A 17230-nucleotide genomic window follows, 5' to 3' on the forward strand; every position below is an offset into this window, starting at 1 on the left:
ATGGACTTCGGCGTGGATCCTTACGACCGCTACGACCCCTACGACGACGAGTCTTGCCTAACATCCTCTACCGAGTGCCTAGCCATCGTCCCCGCCCCCGCAATCCATCCACCGGGAGGCACGGTACCCCCTCCGTCTACACGGGCGCCGACTTTGACCGGTTCGACCACCCTCAGGTGAAGTACCTGTACGCCAGACGAGACCGCGTCGACTGGTCCGAGTACTCCAACGCCAGCAAGGAGCTGGCCGACCTGGAGCAGCGCATGACCAAGTTCAACATTGTCCACCGCAAGAAGCAGTCCCGTGACTACAAGTGGTCTACCTTCTCCATCACCATCCGCGGCCGACCGCTCGAGACACTGGCCGTGGTCCTGGCCGGTTATCCCGGCATCGATACCACCAGAGGGGTCCTCGAGCTCTCGGCGCCGTACAAGCCCGTCCTCCACCGATGGGAGGCTCTCAAGAAGTATCGCGATACGACCGACAATGCTGGGCGCCGCGAGGATGCGTCTCTGCTCATCAACGTCTTCGACGGGGCCATGGCTGCCTCGGGCGAGGTCTTGTCGAAACTCTACAAGACGGGTACTATTGCTCACGATAAGCTGGACCTGGTCTTCGCACCGGGCGACATCGTGGTCATGAAGTCCGCCGGCGTCACGTCCGCGCACTACCTGCGATCCTTCACATCTACGCACGCGGGTACCCTCTGGGCTGCTGACGTCGAATGCATCGATTGGAACGGGAGCTACTTTGGTTTCAGATCGGTGATTGGTGGCATCTCGGCGTACGACGGGGAGCAGCCGATTGCTTCTCTTCCCATCTGTCCTCTGAAATGGTGCCCGGACAAACGAACCCTCTTCGACACTCTGGTTGCCCGAGGCCGCAAGTTTGAGGCACTGCGCGGGTACCATTTCAAGTACTACGACGGTGTCGGCCATCTCAATTGGGATGCGAGCGGCGTTGAAGTAGAGGGCAGTGATATATCGGTAAGTCATGTGGCTTGGTGTATCTCGTAAGACCCGACTAGAATCTCTCGCTAACCACCCTCGTTGTAGATCCGTGGCAGAGTCGTGGTTGATGCCCACGCTTTCTACGAGTGTCAGGCAGGAATCGGCAAGCCGGGCTGGCCGGACCTCGACCGGCGTGTGCCGATGTTTGCTCAACAACCTCCGCAGCAGCAACGTGCCCCCGATCTTGGCAGGCCTTATCGGAACCAAGGTATTCCTGTCCCTGGTGCCTCTGGCCCTATAGAACATGGTCATCACCCTGGTCTGTTCAGACCTCAAGACGTCAAGGTCCGACCTCAAGACGTCAAGGTCAGGCGCAATGTCGTAGACCAGCCGCCGTTGACCGACGAGCAATGCATGGTAACCCATACCCATGTCAAGGGCATGTCTATCGACACGCGACAGTGGTGTAAGTACCGGCCTCCTTCATGAAACCACTAGAAGGAAAGTTGCTAACCTCTACGTCATATCGTACCATACCTACAGCCGTATTCTACGTTGACGACCTGACCGACATCGACTGGCGCTCCGAGATCTTCCAGCGGCTGGTCCTCCCGGACGGCATCAAAGAGATGACCCTGACGGCCGTCAAGCACAAGCAGACGGCCGACATCGACGTCGACGTGGTGCCCGGCAAGGGCCGCGGCATGCTGCTCCTGACCTTCGGCCCCCCAGGGACCGGCAAGACCATGACCGCCGAGGCCGTCGCCGAGGAGTGCCGCGTGCCCCTCTAAGCCATGAGCGCCGGCGACTTGAGCACGGACCCCAGTGAGGTCGAGCAGGCGCTCAACAGGGCCTTTTACTGCTGTACGCTGTGGAACGCCGTCATGCTCCTCGACGAGGCCGACGTGTTCTTGGCGAAGCGCACCATTGAGGGCTTGGAGCGGAACGAGCTGGTGTCAAGTAAGTTCCCACTCATTACATAAAATATCCCTGATCTTTTGTGACAAGTCAAGAGAACAAGAGTAAAAGTGAAAGCGAAAGCGGAAGCAATCTGCTAACCAAGCGTCAAATCACGTCCGCCAACAACAGTCTTCCTCCGCAAGCTCGAGCACTACCAGGGCGTCCTCTTCCTGACCACGAACCGCATGGAGAGCGTCGACGCGGCCTTCCAGTCGCGCATCGACCTGATGCTCCCCTTCGACCCCCTGACCGAGGCCGCCCGCGCCGAGGTCTGGCGCAACTTTGTCGCGACCAACGGCGGCTCGGACCGGTTCGGCATTTCTTCCGAAGACATCGCGCAGCTCGCGGCCATGGACCTCAACGGGCGCGAGATCAAGAACCTGGTCAAGACGGCCCTGGTGCTCAATGTTGCCGAGAACAGCATCGACGAGGGCGAGGGCGAGGGCAAGGGCAAGGGCAAGGTGGCGGGTGACAATCTGCTGAAGCTGGCGAAGATGCGGATTCGGGCGCAGCAGCTGCTCAAGGAGTAGGGAATGACATAATAAGGGATGTATTGTTGGAGTTGGGTTTTGGTTCGGATGTTCGGGGACCTTTCGGCTTCAGCGACTGCATCGCGGTCGTTCAGCCGTTAGGCAATGAAGCCATGCTCAAAAAAGACAGAAAGAGAGTGATTTGGGATGGTGATATGATTTACCGAGTAAATAACCAAGTTCGCTCGCAATAACTCAGGTCGCTCGCTTGAGCTACCAGCTCTGATACTCAGCTTATGGACATGGCTCGTTTGAGGATGCCATTGGAGCTAATCGGCACGCATGGCAGTACATAGAACATAAATGCATTCATCCCAGCCATTCGTCGGCTCCGAGACCCCAGTGGCCTTCAGGAACAGGAACGGGGTTCTTGGCGGGCGCAACCTTGGGTTTGTAATCGCTTGCGAATGAGGCCACGACGATTTGATGTCATAGTCAAGGAGGCACCCACTTGATGGAGCGATCGGTCGATCGGTATATCGTTCGGCGAAGAACAAGAAACGATTGGGAATGCAACATTCACCAGGTTTTCTTTCATTCCTAACCTAGCCTCCAATGTGAACGTATCACAGTAAATACCGAATGCTTTTGCTTCTAAAGTTAGTAGTCTGCTAACCCAAGTACAAGAACCGGCCATTCATAACCTCCTGCGGCCTGTCGATCTCCGTCTACACGACAGCGTGAAAAAGAGCCTTCTCTTTCCCCCACTTTCGCGGCTGAAAGACGGGGCAAGGAAGAGGACCGTTCGGCCCTCTCGTTGTTTTCGGATCATTGTCGTACAGGAAAAGGGTCCCAAGTCTGCCAGGCACTAACGGTTAGGTGCCAGGGGCAGGGCTTCATCGTATCGCTGGCCCAGATGATTCGGACAGCTTTCCAACACGAAGATTTCATACATTTCATACCTTGGGGTTAGGCGTGGAAGAGAAAGGAGGCTAGTGTGGATACGAGAAACACCACGGGCAGTCATGATGAATGATGACTTGATCTCTATGTGTTCACCAATGACTGAAGTTTCTTCGCAAGCAACTAGCCCAGCAGTGGCACTCGACATGGCAACTTGGTCCGGGCTAACTGGTAGTTGATAAAGGAAGCTGGAGAAGCTACCAACGGCGCACTACTTGTAGTATGTGCGAGATATTTTGAATGCTTCTTGAGGTCGGTGGATGCAAGACGATGCAGCAGTGTAATGTACTGTAGATCTCTAAGGAACCGACTGGCCGGCCGTTCGTCCCTCTTCAGCCGCACCTTTCCCTTCCAGCGCTGGCGCTGGGGCGGAATCCACAGCCGGTGGCCGAAATCGAGGGGCAGAAAGCTTGGCAGATGGTCAAACCTGGTCGCGGACGAACCCCGCGCAACCAACCCAGCCAAGGGTTTCTTCTCTCGACACCTCCTGCCTCCCATCGGCCATGTACTTCTAGACTGGAATGGTTTCGGTATATCGAGATCAATGACGATACCTCAACTTGAAAGAAGCCGGATACGAAAGCGCATGGGCCCCTAGCCAGTACTGCACGGCGCAGTGGTTTCGTTGCTGCTGCTGCTGCTGCTGCACGTAACCGGCCATCTACCTGGTTGACATAGAGTATTTTGGCTTTGCAGATGCATGAGCTGGGCGGATAGATGATGTCGCATTTACTCTCTCCCCGTCGCTGGAGAATCAGATGACAGCTGCATACCCGGACGCACAGGGAAAGTTTGAAGGCGAGGCGGTGCTTCATTGCCAGGAGCTCTCTTCTTTTTCACCTCCATCATCATGATTCTTCATGTATTCTGCAGAGCGAAACCTTTCGAAATCACGTGGATCTGGAAAACCTGGCAGCAGGCAGCAGGCAGCCTGGGCGGGCTGAAGCTGAGAAGGCCAGCCGGCCAGTCACCCACAAAAAATCCGCACATCACAATGAGCGGCAGCTGGATAGAACACTGTCGAATCCGGTTTTTGCTCGCTAGTTCGGCTCCGGAGGGCAGGACGACAGTGGACCAGCCGGACACCCCTTAAACCTCGACAGGTAAAATCGGTCTCCTTGTACTCTGCTACAAGTACGAGAGGACGGGTGCCTTGATTTTCAGCTCTATTGCTTTACGCGTCGTTATTTTTGGCAACCAATATTCCAGAATCAAGACCGGGCGGTACTGCTACTAGAACCAATATTTTCCGGCTCGATGCCAATGGCCTCTCTAATACGAAGTTGCGGTCTGTGACGTGAATATCTATTTCTGCACCCGCTAACCTTAATGGCGGCGAGACGGCGCCCCCGGAGAGGGACAGCAGCCAGTCACAGGTCGCGACGGTAAACTATAAACCTTCCCGCCCGCTATGTATGCGGATTCGATTATGGTGATTCTACAATGCGCTCAGACTGGATATCAGGAACGGACTTTGCGAGTCAGGCCTGTCATGTTCTCCGGCGTGTCAAGCTCCAAGGCTCTGCGAAAACCCCTCGATTCGATCAGAATAGTGGAAACAGACAAACGCTACGCAGACTACGTACAACGACCCAGTCTTCCCACATCGGCGGCGCGCAGCATCGCGGGTTCCGCCTTATTGGCCGAGAAACAAGACGCCGGTGGTGAATTAAGCATTCCTGTTACGTTCTGGAAACCCGGGTTCCTGATGCCTCGATTCCGTGGGACGGTCTTGGCAGCTTGACTCTCGTGATATGTGGAGAGGGCGGTTGGATGTGGCTCTGGGGGGGACGCTTCGTGATCTCGGCCTTTTCTCATGGCACCGCCTACACCACGTCAACCACCCTCATGCGGCTGAGAAGACTCCTCCACAGGCCGAGGAGTGACGTTCCCTATGACACAATGCTCGATAGTGAGAGCAATAGAACGGCCCGCACTCGAACACGTCCCACACAATGCCGCCCTGCGGTGCAGACGCAAGACATGGTGTATATCAGGCAGGCTCCCACCACCCGCCAACCTGCAAAATGGAAGAAGCATCTCCCATCAAGCCAAGCATCGACAGCAGGGTCTCTCATCGGAAGTAGAAGAAGAACCACACTCGCTTGTGTCTTCCCCTCTTTCCTTTCCACGCCGTCTCTTCTACGTTTGATTAATAACAAGATCTTTCCCGTCCCTTCTCAGAGCCGACACCACCAACAGCCATGCCGAGCAACCTAGCGAGGCTCGCCGCGCTGGCGGGCGGCGCCAACGCCCCTGCCTTCCGCGCGGCCCCCGGAGGCTGCGAGATGACTATGACGACCTCGGGCTCCGTCAGCTACCCCGTGAGCCAGCACAGCAGCGGCCAGACCAAAGCCGGCGCGAACCTGCCGCCGACGACCTTCAAGATGGACGGCAACGGCGGCCTCACCGACAGCAAAGGCCGCGGCTGCTGGTTCACGCCCCCCACGGGCGTCCTGCAGTGCGACGTCGGGCAGCCGTCCCAGGGCGGCTTCAAGGTCGACTGCAGCGGCGGCGTCTCGTACCAGGGCGCCACCACCTTCTACCAGTGCAAGGTCCCCGGCGACAAGGGCGGCGCCGTCAACATCTACTCCAAGCCCGACCAGGGCCAGGACTGCAAGGAGATCAAGCTGAACGCCAACGGCAACAACTGCAAGCCGGCGGACTGCACCCCGCCTACGAGCTACCAGGTCCAGCCGCCTCCCAGCAGTGCTCCTCCTACGAGCTACCCGGTCCGGCCGCCTCCCAACAGCGCCCCTCCTAGCAGTGCGTCTCCTGCACCGCCAGCCAGCACCATCACCGTCCCTGGCTCAGCGCCTCCCGCTCCTCCGCCTTCGACCGTAACACTTTCGGGCTCCGCACCTCCTGCACCTCCCGCCTCAACCGTCACGGTCCCTGGCTCAGCACCTCCGCCCCAGACCGTAACCGTCTCCGGCTCCACGCCACCTGCGCCCCCACCCCAGACCGTCACAGTTTCCGGCTCTGTGCCACCCGCTCCCCCAGCTCAGACCGTCACAATGTCCGGCTCCGCGCCACCGGCGCCTCCAGCCCAAACAGTAACAGTAACTGTCCCTGGCTCCGCACCCCCGGCCAAGACCGTAACAGTTCCTGGTTCCGCACCTCCGGCCCAGACCGTGACGGTTCCTGGCCAGTGCCCGTCAGCGTCAGCACCCCCGGCGCCTCCTGCTCAGACCGTCTACAAGACCGTCCCGGGCTCAGCTCCTCCCGCGCCCCCAGCTCAAACAGTCACCGTGTCCGGCTCCGCGCCGCCTGCGCCGCCGGCCCAGACTGTAACTGTGCCTGGACAATGCCCGTCGGCTCCTGCTGCGCCCCCGGCTAAGACCGTCACGGTCCCTGGCCAGTGCCCATCCGCATCCGCACCACCCGCGCCTCCAGCCCAGACTGTGACTGTCCCTGGCTCAGCACCACCAGCCCAGACCGTCACCGTCGCCGGACAGTGCCCATCCGCATCCGCGCCCCCTGCGCCTCCTGCTCAGACCGTCACTGTGCCTGGCCAGTGCCCTTCGGCGCCGGCAGCACCACCAGCCCAGACCGTCTACAAGACCGTTTCTGGCTCAGCTGCTCCCGCACCCCCGCCCAAACAGTGACCGCCCCTGGCCAGTGCCCGTCGGCTCCTCCTGCGCCCGCGGCCAAGACTGTTACCGTTCCCGGCCCCCGCACCCCCGGCGCAAACCATCACTGTCCCTGGTCAGTGCCCGTCTGCACCCCCGGCGCCTCCTGCTCAGACGGTAACCGTCCCCGGTTCGGCACCCCCTGCCCCTCCTGGCCAGACTGTAACAGTCCCCGGCTCGGCTCCTCCTGCTCCTCCTGGACAGACCGTGACCGTCCCCGGCTCAGCACCGCCTGCTCAGACCGTGACGGTTCCTGGCTCGGCGCCTCCTGCGCCTCCTGCGCCCCCTGCCCAGACTGTCACCGTTCCTGGCGGTCCCACTGGACCTAAAGGCCCTCCCACCACGCCCCCACTACTGAGAGCGAGTGCACCTCCGAGTCGACTGCCCCTGCTACCCAGCCGCCTGCTGGCACCCCTCCGGCCCAGTCACCCCCGGCTCAGTCACCCCCTGCCCAGTCCCCTCCCGCTCAGCCCACCACGCTGAAGCCCGTCCCCTCCTCCCCGACGGGCGGCTACCCGACCCAACCCACCAGCGGTAACCCCTCCCCCGGCGGACCCCCGCAGGGCACCATCAACATCCCCCTCCTGCCCGGGCGGCATCCGCAACGCCGGCGAGCTGACGACGCCCAACCTGATCATCCCCGTCGACAGCAGCCAGCCCAGCAAGGCCCCCGGCACCTCGTACAACGGCCAAGTCTCCGGGACCGTCTCGTCCGTGTTCAACTTCGACATCCCGCGCGCCCTGCAGGGCAAGACCTGCACCGTCAAGTTCCTCTTCCCCGCCAAGGGCACCATGGAGACCTCGGACTTCACCCTCTCGGGCAGCGGCGCCGTCGACTTCGCCAAGCTGAGCCAGGGCGTCGACAAGTCGGCCTCGTTCAGCAGCCTGCCTTCGGTCGGCACCCCGCTCGGCTCCCAGACCGTCCAGCCGGGCAACGCGTACACCGTCGGCTCGTTCCCCTGCCCCGCGGGCGATTCTGTGGCCATCAAGATGTCGGCCGGCAGCGGCGGTACCAGCCTGACTTGGTTCGAGGACTACAATCCCTGCCCCATCGGGCTGTTCATCACCACCTCTTAAATAAGGGGTTGAGAGATGATACTTGAGAGAAAGCAATGAGAAGGAATGAAACAGATATATGACTTTACTTTCTTTTGTAATTTTTTAGGCAATCACTTCTTCACAGACCCTGATTAGCCGCACACAATCTACCTACACACACATACGGTGATAATGGTAATGCTACGACGTTTTGGGAAAAGGAAATGGAAGGGAAACGGAAAGGGGAAAGGCGCTAGGTTCTCATATTTCGGGATGGGATCCTGGTACTACAGTTCTATAGGATATTTTTGAATAATACATTCAGTTTCCTGAAAGATGATTTCTTCGTATGATCTCTGCAAGTGAAAGTGATCAAAATCAAAGATGCTTGTTGGAATCGGCAAGGACAGGACTGATCAAGTCGGGAGACTCGGGGTCATCTATGCTCACATTTGTAGACAATCGCAAAGTCCATTAAGACTCCATGTGCCCAATGGCTCGGAGTATGGTGAGAATTCAAGTGATGCCTACTAGAACCCCAGAAAACCATTGCCAAGTTTGAGATTTGTGGTGTTGAGATGGGTAATATCGAGACGAGGTTCCCCTATCCTAGGAGCTAGTTACTGGTGCTGTGCAAGACAGGCGCGTAAGTGCATAAAGCGTATATGCCTGGGCATGTGCCAATATCGCCTGCAGTTTGCACATTTCGATAAAGACATCCCGTGCTATGTATGTACAGCCCAACTATCTCAAACCGAAGCAGCTTGGAAATATGTACGCTCTTTCTTGGCTCGGCCTCTCGCGGTCTGCGACTTCGCTGATCAAGGAAATGATACCGATGAAAACAGGCTGGCCGCATATAAATGCAAGGCCCGTAAAGAAACCAGTTTAAGCACTATGCGCCCCGGAGCGTTGGTGTCGGTCCAGCGTATTCTGTGCATCTTAGCGACCGACCGCCATTCTCGCGCGAGAACCGCACTGCGGGCAGCGGGCTATATCTTCCAAGCGGTATATATCGTGGGTATCCGTTCCTTCGTGTTCATGTCCAATCTCTTTCCGTGTATTCGCAACCCCCCCAACCCCCCGCTCTTTCACCCCCTCTTCCACTTCCCCGTCGGCTGCCGCTCCTCCTGCCGTTTCGACTTTTTCGTAGACGTCGCCTTGTCTTCTAGACTATTACCGCCAAGGTCGTGGTCATCGGGAGTCGGCCGCCCGAGCGCCTGGTTGCCCATCTCCTCGAAGAAGTACTTCATGAATCCCCCGCGCTGGACGCCCTGCTCCTCGGTCGCCTCGCCCGGGCGCAGGGGCTCGTCGGGGTGCGGGCCGTTTTGGCGCTGGTCGAGGACGCGGTGGACGCGGCGGACGCCGGCGTGGAAGGAGGGGGATCGGAGGAGCTGTGGCGGATTTGTTAGTTCATTCTGTCGGTTATCAATTGTCGAGATGTGTTGAGCGCCGCAGATTCTGACAGGCAGAATTGTTCGTGTTGTGTTGAGGTGAGAACTAGGGAGAGGGAATACTAACGGCCTCGACCATTCCGTCCTACATTCGATTGATTAGATTAGCGGGTTTGTTACTTGTCGCGGGGCGGCTCCAGCTCTTTGACTGCTGTAGCCTCGGTGGGGCGGGACTTACCACTGGCACAGTGAAAGCTGCAGTCACCCAGTTCCAACGTCCGACCATCTTGGCTGGCTACTTGATTCGGGGAGCGATAGGCTGAAGTTGTATGTCGGTGAATGAGTTAACTTGACAGCTACTTGAGATTACAACAGAGAAAGAAAGGCCGCATACGGATCAGAATGCGACACTGATGCGAAGAAGACGACGATTATTAATTGCCAGATGGTCGAAGGCGAACTTTGGGGGAGTGGCAGAAAAGTGGACAGAGCATTATGCTGAAGGTCCAATTGAATCGACGAATCCATGACGCGGGGCAATCTGCTGTCGCCTGGCCTGGGCGCCGCCCCCAGCTCTACTGGCTGGAACCCCTAAAGTCCCCTACAATGCCCCTCTAGGCGGTGCAGCTCGCAGTTGACCAAAAGGCCTCCAATGCACAGACAACGACAACACAACAATGCACGGCGCTTCTCGGTATCCTCTCAAATCCAGAAGAACTGCATTGCATGATTATAGCTGATACTCACCGCCTGTCGTACACAATTCGCCATCCGAGGATGGGCCATCTTGGGGCCTGTGTACACTGATGCCTTCGACAACGAAGCATTACTCACGGGGCATTGCTGTATAGGGGAAACATCCGTAGTTTTTCCATCATGCCTCATGACTGGGTTGCCCAATACTTCCCCATGTTCCTAACTGCATTTCTTTGGAATGTCCATGGCCAAAAAGCGCCATGGGCAACTAATAACTTGTGGAACACTTGAGCGGTCGTCTGTCCGTAGGGGGACTCCTTCAGGCCTCCGATGTTGTTCAGGATACTGGTACTAATACGTGGAAGCACTTACTGCTCACCGCTTCCTTTGCGAAACTGCTGATGAACAGTGCTTCGCGATTCTGCGAGGACGAGAGATGGGGACTCAAATGCGTACTAGGTAGCCACATACTTTGCTCAGCAGATATCCGTCAATATGTACCTGATTCACTATCCATCCTTCGGAACACTTATTTACACTCACTACTTCACACATATACTCAATATTCAAGCTTACTAGGTACTTATTGCGCGTCATTGTTGCTGCTGCGGCGTCGTAAACGACCAGTTATGCTGCTGCCAATCGAACCAGTTGGACGAGGCCCCGAAGTCCAGGCTCCCCTCGATGGCGGCATCGACGGCGTCCAGATCGAAGGCCGGGTCCAGGTGCTCGAAGACGTTGTCGTCGTACATGAACCCGGACGATGACGATGCTGGCGGTATCGTAGCTGCGGCTGCAGCAGCGGTTGAGGTCGCTCCTGTTGTCAGGTTATCATTACCAACTACAACGCTGGCACCTTGATTATCAATCCTGTTGTTTTCATCACCAATATCGTTGGCGGCTGGGTTATCAGCCGGGACAGTAGTTGAGGTAGTAGCCGTAGCCGTAGCAGTGGCAGTAGCACTGGCCTTATCCATCTCTTGCAACACCTGCTCCGCCATACCGGCCATCGTACGCGCCGTCCACGACGTCCCCCCACCCCCAAGCCGAGGATCATCTCGCAGGAGCGCCGCGGCCGCCACGAAAGCCCGACGGCCCCTCGCCCGGAATAGAGGGACTTGACTGTGTCGCATCTTCAGGTACGCCACCCCCAACGCCAGCGACACGGCGTAGGGCAGCAGCGGCGTGCACGACAGCTTCAGCGCCGCAGGTTGCTGCTGTTGCTGTTGCTGCTGTTGTAATTGGTTCTGCGGGCCGTGGCGGAGGAATTCGCTGTAACTGCCCACGATCTCCGTGATCCGGTCCGCCGAGTGAGAGCGCCGTCCATTAATAAGACTATGCGGAAAGAGCCCATTCCCGTCCGCCGGCAGTTTGCAGGAGAGGATGGCGACGGAGTGGTAGAAGACCTCGAGGGTAGCTGTATTAGGCATAGATTAGCTCAGCTCGCGCGCGCGCGTCGTGAGATGGGATGAAATAAAGTAAAATGCGGAGAACTCTGGTTGTCGGTCTGGTCTGGTCTAGTCACTTTTTTTACTCACCCAACAAGCCGCTCGGCACTTCGGTCGCGTCGGAATCGACAATCATCTGCTCCAGGATCGGGAGGTCCACCATCACCGGCTGAAGCTGCTCCTCCTCTTCGACATCCACCTTCTTGATGGGGCGGTAGATGTCGATGACCTGGTCCAGCAGCCGCGCGGATGCCCAGGAACACACGGAAGGCGGGCGGCAGTGGAGCCGAGCTCGAGTTGCTCGCGGTCTCGATGATCTTGTCCATGTCCCAGCCAATATCGCGCTCGTGCAAGATGCAGGCCCGACCATAGAAAGCCGCAGTCAGACGGTCGAGCGCCCAGACACAACAATACACGGTGCGGACCTCGGCGTACCCCTCCGGGTCGGCGGCCTCGTCGGGCCCGCCGATGTGGTGGCCCAGCGTCTGCAGGTGGTGCGAGGCGCGCGCGAACAGGAGCGCGGGCAGGTCCGCCTCGTCCGGGCTGCACGGCTGCACGTACATGGCCAGCACGAGCAGCAGCCGCACCAGCAGCATCCGGTCCGTCACCAGGCCCGAGCAGTCGAGGAGCGTGGCGTGCGCCGCCGACGTCAGGTTCGCGCGGAACTCGGGCGGGTTGAGGAGGGCCCCGTCGGCGGCGAGGCGGAGGTGGTCTCTCGCCTCGGGGTCCGCGGCGGCGGCGATACTGGCGACCTGCCGCACGAGAATAGCGGTGGTGGGATCCGAGGGAGGTGTCGCATCGGATAAGAGCGAGCTGATGGCGGGGAATAGGGGATCGAGCCTCTGAAGGTATATCCGTTTCAAGACAGTCCAGTCAGGGTCGGGTGGCACACAGGTCAGGCAGTGCGTCCGCACATGCGCCACGACGAGGTCATGGAGGAGACGACCAGGCCCAGACCGAAGCGCGCTAGTGGCGGATGAAGAAGACGAAGAAGAAGAAGAGAAAGCAGAGTATTGCCTTGTTCCTTCTTGATGGACAGGCTGTTTGGCATGCCAGACGCCCACTCCACCGCGGACCGAGAGATCACGGCTGGAGTGGGGGCTGGTGGCCTCGATTAGGAAATGCTCAGGGTTCAGGTCGCCGACGAAGCGGGAAGGCCGCCGCTCCAGATCCGGTGGCGAAGGCAGGGAAGACCGCCCCGACGACCCCCTGCTGCTGCTGCTGCTGCGGTCGCGGTCGCGGCCGCCGCCGTCGCCGCGCTTGGCACTAGCGGCGACGAAGTCGCATTCTGGACAGGAGCTACTTTCGCTTCTTCCTCACTCGGCTCATGAGTACACCGTTTCTGTACGGCAAGGAATGTCAACGAGTCAGCCAAAGTACGTGTGTGTGTGTACAGCGACCGGAGTTTTCGTTTGGGGAACTACCAACCTTGCGCCGCCGACACGCCACGCAGGCCTGAGCGACCTGCTTCCGCTTCAGCGGCAGGCCGCTCGGGTCGGAATCGACGAATTTGACCATGCCGACAGGGCGGTGATCGCCTGCCCCCGGGTAGCCTTGCCCCAGGTTCGTACTACCCATTCAAGCCCGTTGTATCGGGTGGGTTAGTTGGTAGTCAAGAAAAGAAAAAGCAAATTAGGAGGAGCCTTGGCCAAGCTTTAGTCTTTCTTCTCTTTACCAGTGGATAGCAGTGCGTGTTCACATGACAGAGACAGAGAAGGCACCACGACAAAGAGGTGACGGATCAGACAGGTCTCGTAACCAATCGACCTGGGACTTCTTCTGAGAGTAGGTAGGTACGCGGCCTACTTGGGACTTGGGTCGCGGAACAATCGCCGAGTCCACTCGCTGGCGATGATGGATGGGGATTGTCTCATCTCCTGGCCATTTTTTTCTGGAGCCGGCACGGTCGGAACGTCCCAAAACGGAAGCCCCGCACCTTTTTTTGCCTGCGTTTTAGCTTTCAACAAAAACCTCCGAAGCAAGTTGTATGTAACATGACCATCTTGCTGACGACATAAGTAATCGAAACGGCAGTGATTTTACCCCGCGATCGGCTTGGGGAGATTGGCCATGGAGGCTCTCGGTCCAGCATCGCGGTACAGAGAGGGAGAGTGCACAATAACTGCTGAGCTAAAACGCGGTGTTTCCATGTTCTGAGACTCCGGCCCACTAGGCACTTACATTGATAGACCAATGAAGCTCTCTTGACTTACACCATCTCGCAGATGGCCGCCAGGGTATTTATTGGGTATTAAAGGGTGTTGAGAGATCTCAAGGACGTGAGACTGGCATTTACTTCTCGTGTTCGTTGAATTGTGTAACCAAAGCCCACATATATTCACATATACACGTATACCCAAAATGCAGAGATCACTACTTATACGTAAGGTATCGCCCATCGTCGCAACCCAGACGCGGATGATAGCCATGTCGGCCACCCAGACCCAGACCCAGACCCAGACCCAGACCCAAACATCCACATCCCCGCCCCCGACCACCAGTAAGCGCGAGGGCGACATCTCTGACTCCTTCGTCTCCTTATCCAAAACCAAACGGCCTCCTCTGCCCCGCCGGTTCCTCGAGCTGAAGCAGTCCCTGGTCCAAGGCCGCGAAGACGCCGTCATCGCCAGCTGGGGCCGACTGCTGCGTCAGCTGCGGTCCGAGAATGAGTTGGTGGCAGCCAAAGGACCAGGCGTGGTTCCTGTCCTGCAGTTCAACGGCCTCGAGACCCAGCTCCCCGCCCTCCGCGACGAGCTCCAGAAGCGCGGCGTCGCCGTCATCAAGGGCGTCATCCCCCCGAGACGAGGCGCGCGCATATAAGAGCGAGATTGAGGAGTACGTGAGGCAGAACCCGTCTACCCGGGGTACGTACCGACTCTCTGCTTACCATCCCCCATTGCTGACATACACAACCCCCTCAAGCCTTCCCGCCCGAAGACCCCCAAGTCTACGAGCTCTACTGGTCCAGCCCCCAGCTCAAAGTCCGCGCCCACCCCAACTTCCTCCGCGCCCAGACCCTGCTGATGCAGCACCTCTGGCACCACACCACCACCTCCTCCTCTTCGTCTTCGTCTTCGTCAGCAAACGCCCTGGTCTCCACCTCCCAACCCCTAGCCTACGCCGACCGCCTCCGCATCCGCCAGCCCGGCGACGCGCGCTTCGCCCTGGGCCCCCACATCGACGGCGGCAGCGTCGAGCGCTGGGAGCGGCACGGGTACGGCCTCGGCGCCCACGGCCGGGGCGTGTACGAAGACGTCTTCGCGGGCCGCTGGGAAGACCACGACCCCTGGGACGCCGGCGCCCGGGTCGGCGCCGTCAGCGACAACTACCGCGGCCTCGGCGCCTGCTCCATGTTCCGCATGTTCCAGGGCTGGCTCAGCATGAGCCGGACGGGCCCGCGCGAGGGGACGCTGATGGTGAACCCGCTGCTGCGGCTCGCGACGGCGTACGTGTTGCTCCGGCCCTTCTTCGAGCCGGTCGTGGCGGATACCAGGAAAGAAGGGTACCTTGGCGAGGAGAACTGGCGGTTCTGCGACGGTGATACGATGACCAGCGCACTACAGGGTGCTGAGCCCGGGTTCGGGCAGGAGCTGAGCGCGGCGCTGCATCCGCATCTGGATCTGGACCGGACCATGGTGCATATGCCGCCGGTGGAGCCTGGCGACTTCGTGGTCTGGCACTGTGACAGTGAGTTTCTCCCCCCCTTTCCCCAAATTCCATTGGACACTCCCAATAGAAAGAGTCGAGGTAGCTGACCTGTAAAACCTTCCAGCAATCCATGCCGTAGACAAGGTCCACACCGGCCCCTCCGACTCCAGCGTCCTCTACATCCCGATCTGCCCCGTCACCGAGCAAAACGCCCAGTACCTCGCCCGCCAGCGCCAGGCCTTCCTCGACGGCACGCCCGGGCCCGACTTCCCCGGCGGCGCGGGCGAAAGCGAGCACGTCAACCGCCCCACCGTCGACTTCCTCCGCAGGTACGCGGGCGTCGAGGGACTGCGGGCCATGGGCTTGGAGAGGCTCGAGCCGCATCCCCACGACCACGCGGGAGCCCAGAACGTCACGAAGCGAGCCAACCAAATCTTGGGATTGTGAATTTATTTTTAATTTATTCATTGGTTTCAAGTACCGCTGTGTTGGGGTTGTTCTAACTGATGTTGCCAACTGTCTCTGTCACGCTGAGAGGAGTGTATCAAAGCTCATTCCACTCATTCCATGACGCGGCCAACAAAACGCCAGAAGACATTGAATGGTGACGAGGCAAAGCGTCACCTTTCATTCAGAATTCAATAAGCATATATCCTTCCAGCTTCTTCTCTCTTTCTTGGACCATACTGTTTCTTCTCTCGGGACGGAAATTTCAGGCGGTTCGTCAGACCCCTCGTTGGTAGAGGACGCGGTGGAAGAGCCGGTACCATTTGAGACTACAAGATCTTGCTCGGGGAGGGACAACCCATGGGAAAGCACTGGCGCGCGTATATCGTTCGCTGGCTGGGCGTAACAGCCTGTCTCGCAACAGCCTGCCTCGCAGCCTGCGTCGTCGGGCTCCTAAGCCTTGGTGAAGGTCTTCATGAACTCGTTCATGTAGTCCTTCTTGCCGAGCGGGACGCCCTGGCCGCGCAGCAGGGCGTAGACCATGTTGAGGTGGAAGTAGCCGGTGGGGATGGGGTAGCCGAAGACGTAGTCGCGGGCCGAGGCCTTGAACTCCTCGGGGCCGAACTTGCAGGGGACCTCGGTGGTGGCGCGGGGATCGACCTGGCTGCGGTCGGCCTTGGCGAGCTCGGCCAGGAGCGCCTCGAGCAGCTCGTGGCACTCGGCGAGGCTGTACTCCTTCATAGGGGTGTCGACAGGCTCGCCGCCGGTGACGCGCTCAATCAGCTTGCGGCCCGTCGCCACGATGATGAAGACCTGCATGTTGAGGGGCAGCATGTCGTCGGCGATCTTGAGCTTCACCAGCTCGGCCGCGTCCTTGCTCTGGGACTTGAAGTGCTCCTCGCCCTTCTTGAGGATGGACTGGGTCGTCTTGGTGATGTCCGTGTAGACGGGGATGGAGACTTCGTAGAGGGAAGACATGGTGGGCAGAGTGTGTGATGTGTGATGCGTGAAGTACGATGTGGTTATTGGTTGGTGGTGGGGTTGGAGCGGGAGAGTTCGAAGTGTAGAAGACTCGAAGTTGATGTTGTTGATGTGATGTGCTGGAGAGGGAGGAAGTTGATTCTCTGGAGGGATTATCCTTCCTTTATGTATTCCCGCAGTAGCAACCGAGCCATCTATCTGCTCCTTCCATCCAGTGTTTCCGAGAATCTCATGGAACGTCGAACGTCGTGTCGACCGCAGCCGCTGTTCTCTCTGTACCGCACACACCCCCCCATCGATGCAGTTGCAAACCCCGCCAACCCCACCAAGATCGGGAGCTACTTGCTGCTAGGCTGGTAGGCGGCCAATCCCTCTGGCTAGTGGCTTTGACCGCCTCCACTTAACACGTATGCTACAACAGAATATAGGCGATTTACAGCGTAATTGTGGTAACCGCGAACCACATCCTGCCGTTAGTTAGCGGGCGGGCTGGCAAGCGCCATGCTGCCAAATGTGTTTCACTGCCCTGGATTTCTAAGCAATCGACTGGGAAAGTGAGACGTCGCTGACAAATGCCATATGGGCAATGACTACGTGTAAATA

The 17230-nt window shown here is 58.7% G+C and overlaps 7 protein-coding genes across 7 annotated transcripts; 4 read left to right on the forward strand and 3 right to left on the reverse strand.

Moving 5' to 3' along the window:
- Positions 1-1741, forward strand: PG997_002543 (P-loop containing nucleoside triphosphate hydrolase protein; the record flags this gene model as incomplete). The annotated part of the gene is made up of 4 exons (XM_066806858.1): positions 1-87; positions 177-986; positions 1056-1416; positions 1494-1741. The coding sequence occupies 4 exons, from the start codon at positions 1-3 to the stop codon at positions 1739-1741; spliced, it is 1506 nt and encodes a 501-aa protein (XP_066670476.1).
- A 3-nt stretch (positions 1742-1744) lies between these two features.
- PG997_002544 (uncharacterized protein) lies at positions 1745-2440 on the forward strand (the record flags this gene model as incomplete). The annotated part of the gene is made up of 2 exons (XM_066806859.1): positions 1745-1910; positions 2040-2440. 2 exons carry the CDS (start codon positions 1745-1747, stop codon positions 2438-2440), a joined length of 567 nt encoding a protein of 188 aa, XP_066670477.1.
- A 3107-nt stretch (positions 2441-5547) lies between these two features.
- On the forward strand, positions 5548-8052 carry PG997_002545 (uncharacterized protein; the record flags this gene model as incomplete). The annotated part of the gene is made up of 3 exons (XM_066806860.1): positions 5548-6909; positions 7057-7339; positions 7508-8052. The coding sequence occupies 3 exons, from the start codon at positions 5548-5550 to the stop codon at positions 8050-8052; spliced, it is 2190 nt and encodes a 729-aa protein (XP_066670478.1).
- A 1052-nt stretch (positions 8053-9104) lies between these two features.
- PG997_002546 (uncharacterized protein) lies at positions 9105-9693 on the reverse strand (the record flags this gene model as incomplete). The annotated part of the gene is made up of 2 exons (XM_066806861.1): positions 9105-9407; positions 9646-9693. The coding sequence occupies 2 exons, from the start codon at positions 9691-9693 to the stop codon at positions 9105-9107; spliced, it is 351 nt and encodes a 116-aa protein (XP_066670479.1).
- Positions 9694-10696: 1003 nt separating this feature from the next.
- PG997_002547 (uncharacterized protein) lies at positions 10697-13129 on the reverse strand (the record flags this gene model as incomplete). The annotated part of the gene is made up of 5 exons (XM_066806862.1): positions 10697-11520; positions 11642-11780; positions 11815-12817; positions 12887-12893; positions 12976-13129. The coding sequence occupies 5 exons, from the start codon at positions 13127-13129 to the stop codon at positions 10697-10699; spliced, it is 2127 nt and encodes a 708-aa protein (XP_066670480.1).
- Positions 13130-13978: 849 nt separating this feature from the next.
- PG997_002548 (uncharacterized protein) lies at positions 13979-15646 on the forward strand (the record flags this gene model as incomplete). The annotated part of the gene is made up of 4 exons (XM_066806863.1): positions 13979-14338; positions 14373-14415; positions 14474-15238; positions 15324-15646. The coding sequence occupies 4 exons, from the start codon at positions 13979-13981 to the stop codon at positions 15644-15646; spliced, it is 1491 nt and encodes a 496-aa protein (XP_066670481.1).
- Positions 15647-16099: 453 nt separating this feature from the next.
- On the reverse strand, positions 16100-16624 carry PG997_002549 (uncharacterized protein; the record flags this gene model as incomplete). The annotated part of the gene is made up of 1 exon (XM_066806864.1): positions 16100-16624. The coding sequence occupies one exon, from the start codon at positions 16622-16624 to the stop codon at positions 16100-16102; it is 525 nt and encodes a 174-aa protein (XP_066670482.1).
- Positions 16625-17230: the final 606 nt, after the last annotated feature.

This window comes from Apiospora hydei (assembly GCF_038363865.1).
Source record: "Apiospora hydei strain CBS 114990 chromosome Unknown utg000004l_segment0_segment0, whole genome shotgun sequence".
In the NCBI taxonomy this organism is placed as follows: domain Eukaryota; kingdom Fungi; phylum Ascomycota; class Sordariomycetes; order Amphisphaeriales; family Apiosporaceae; genus Apiospora; species Apiospora hydei.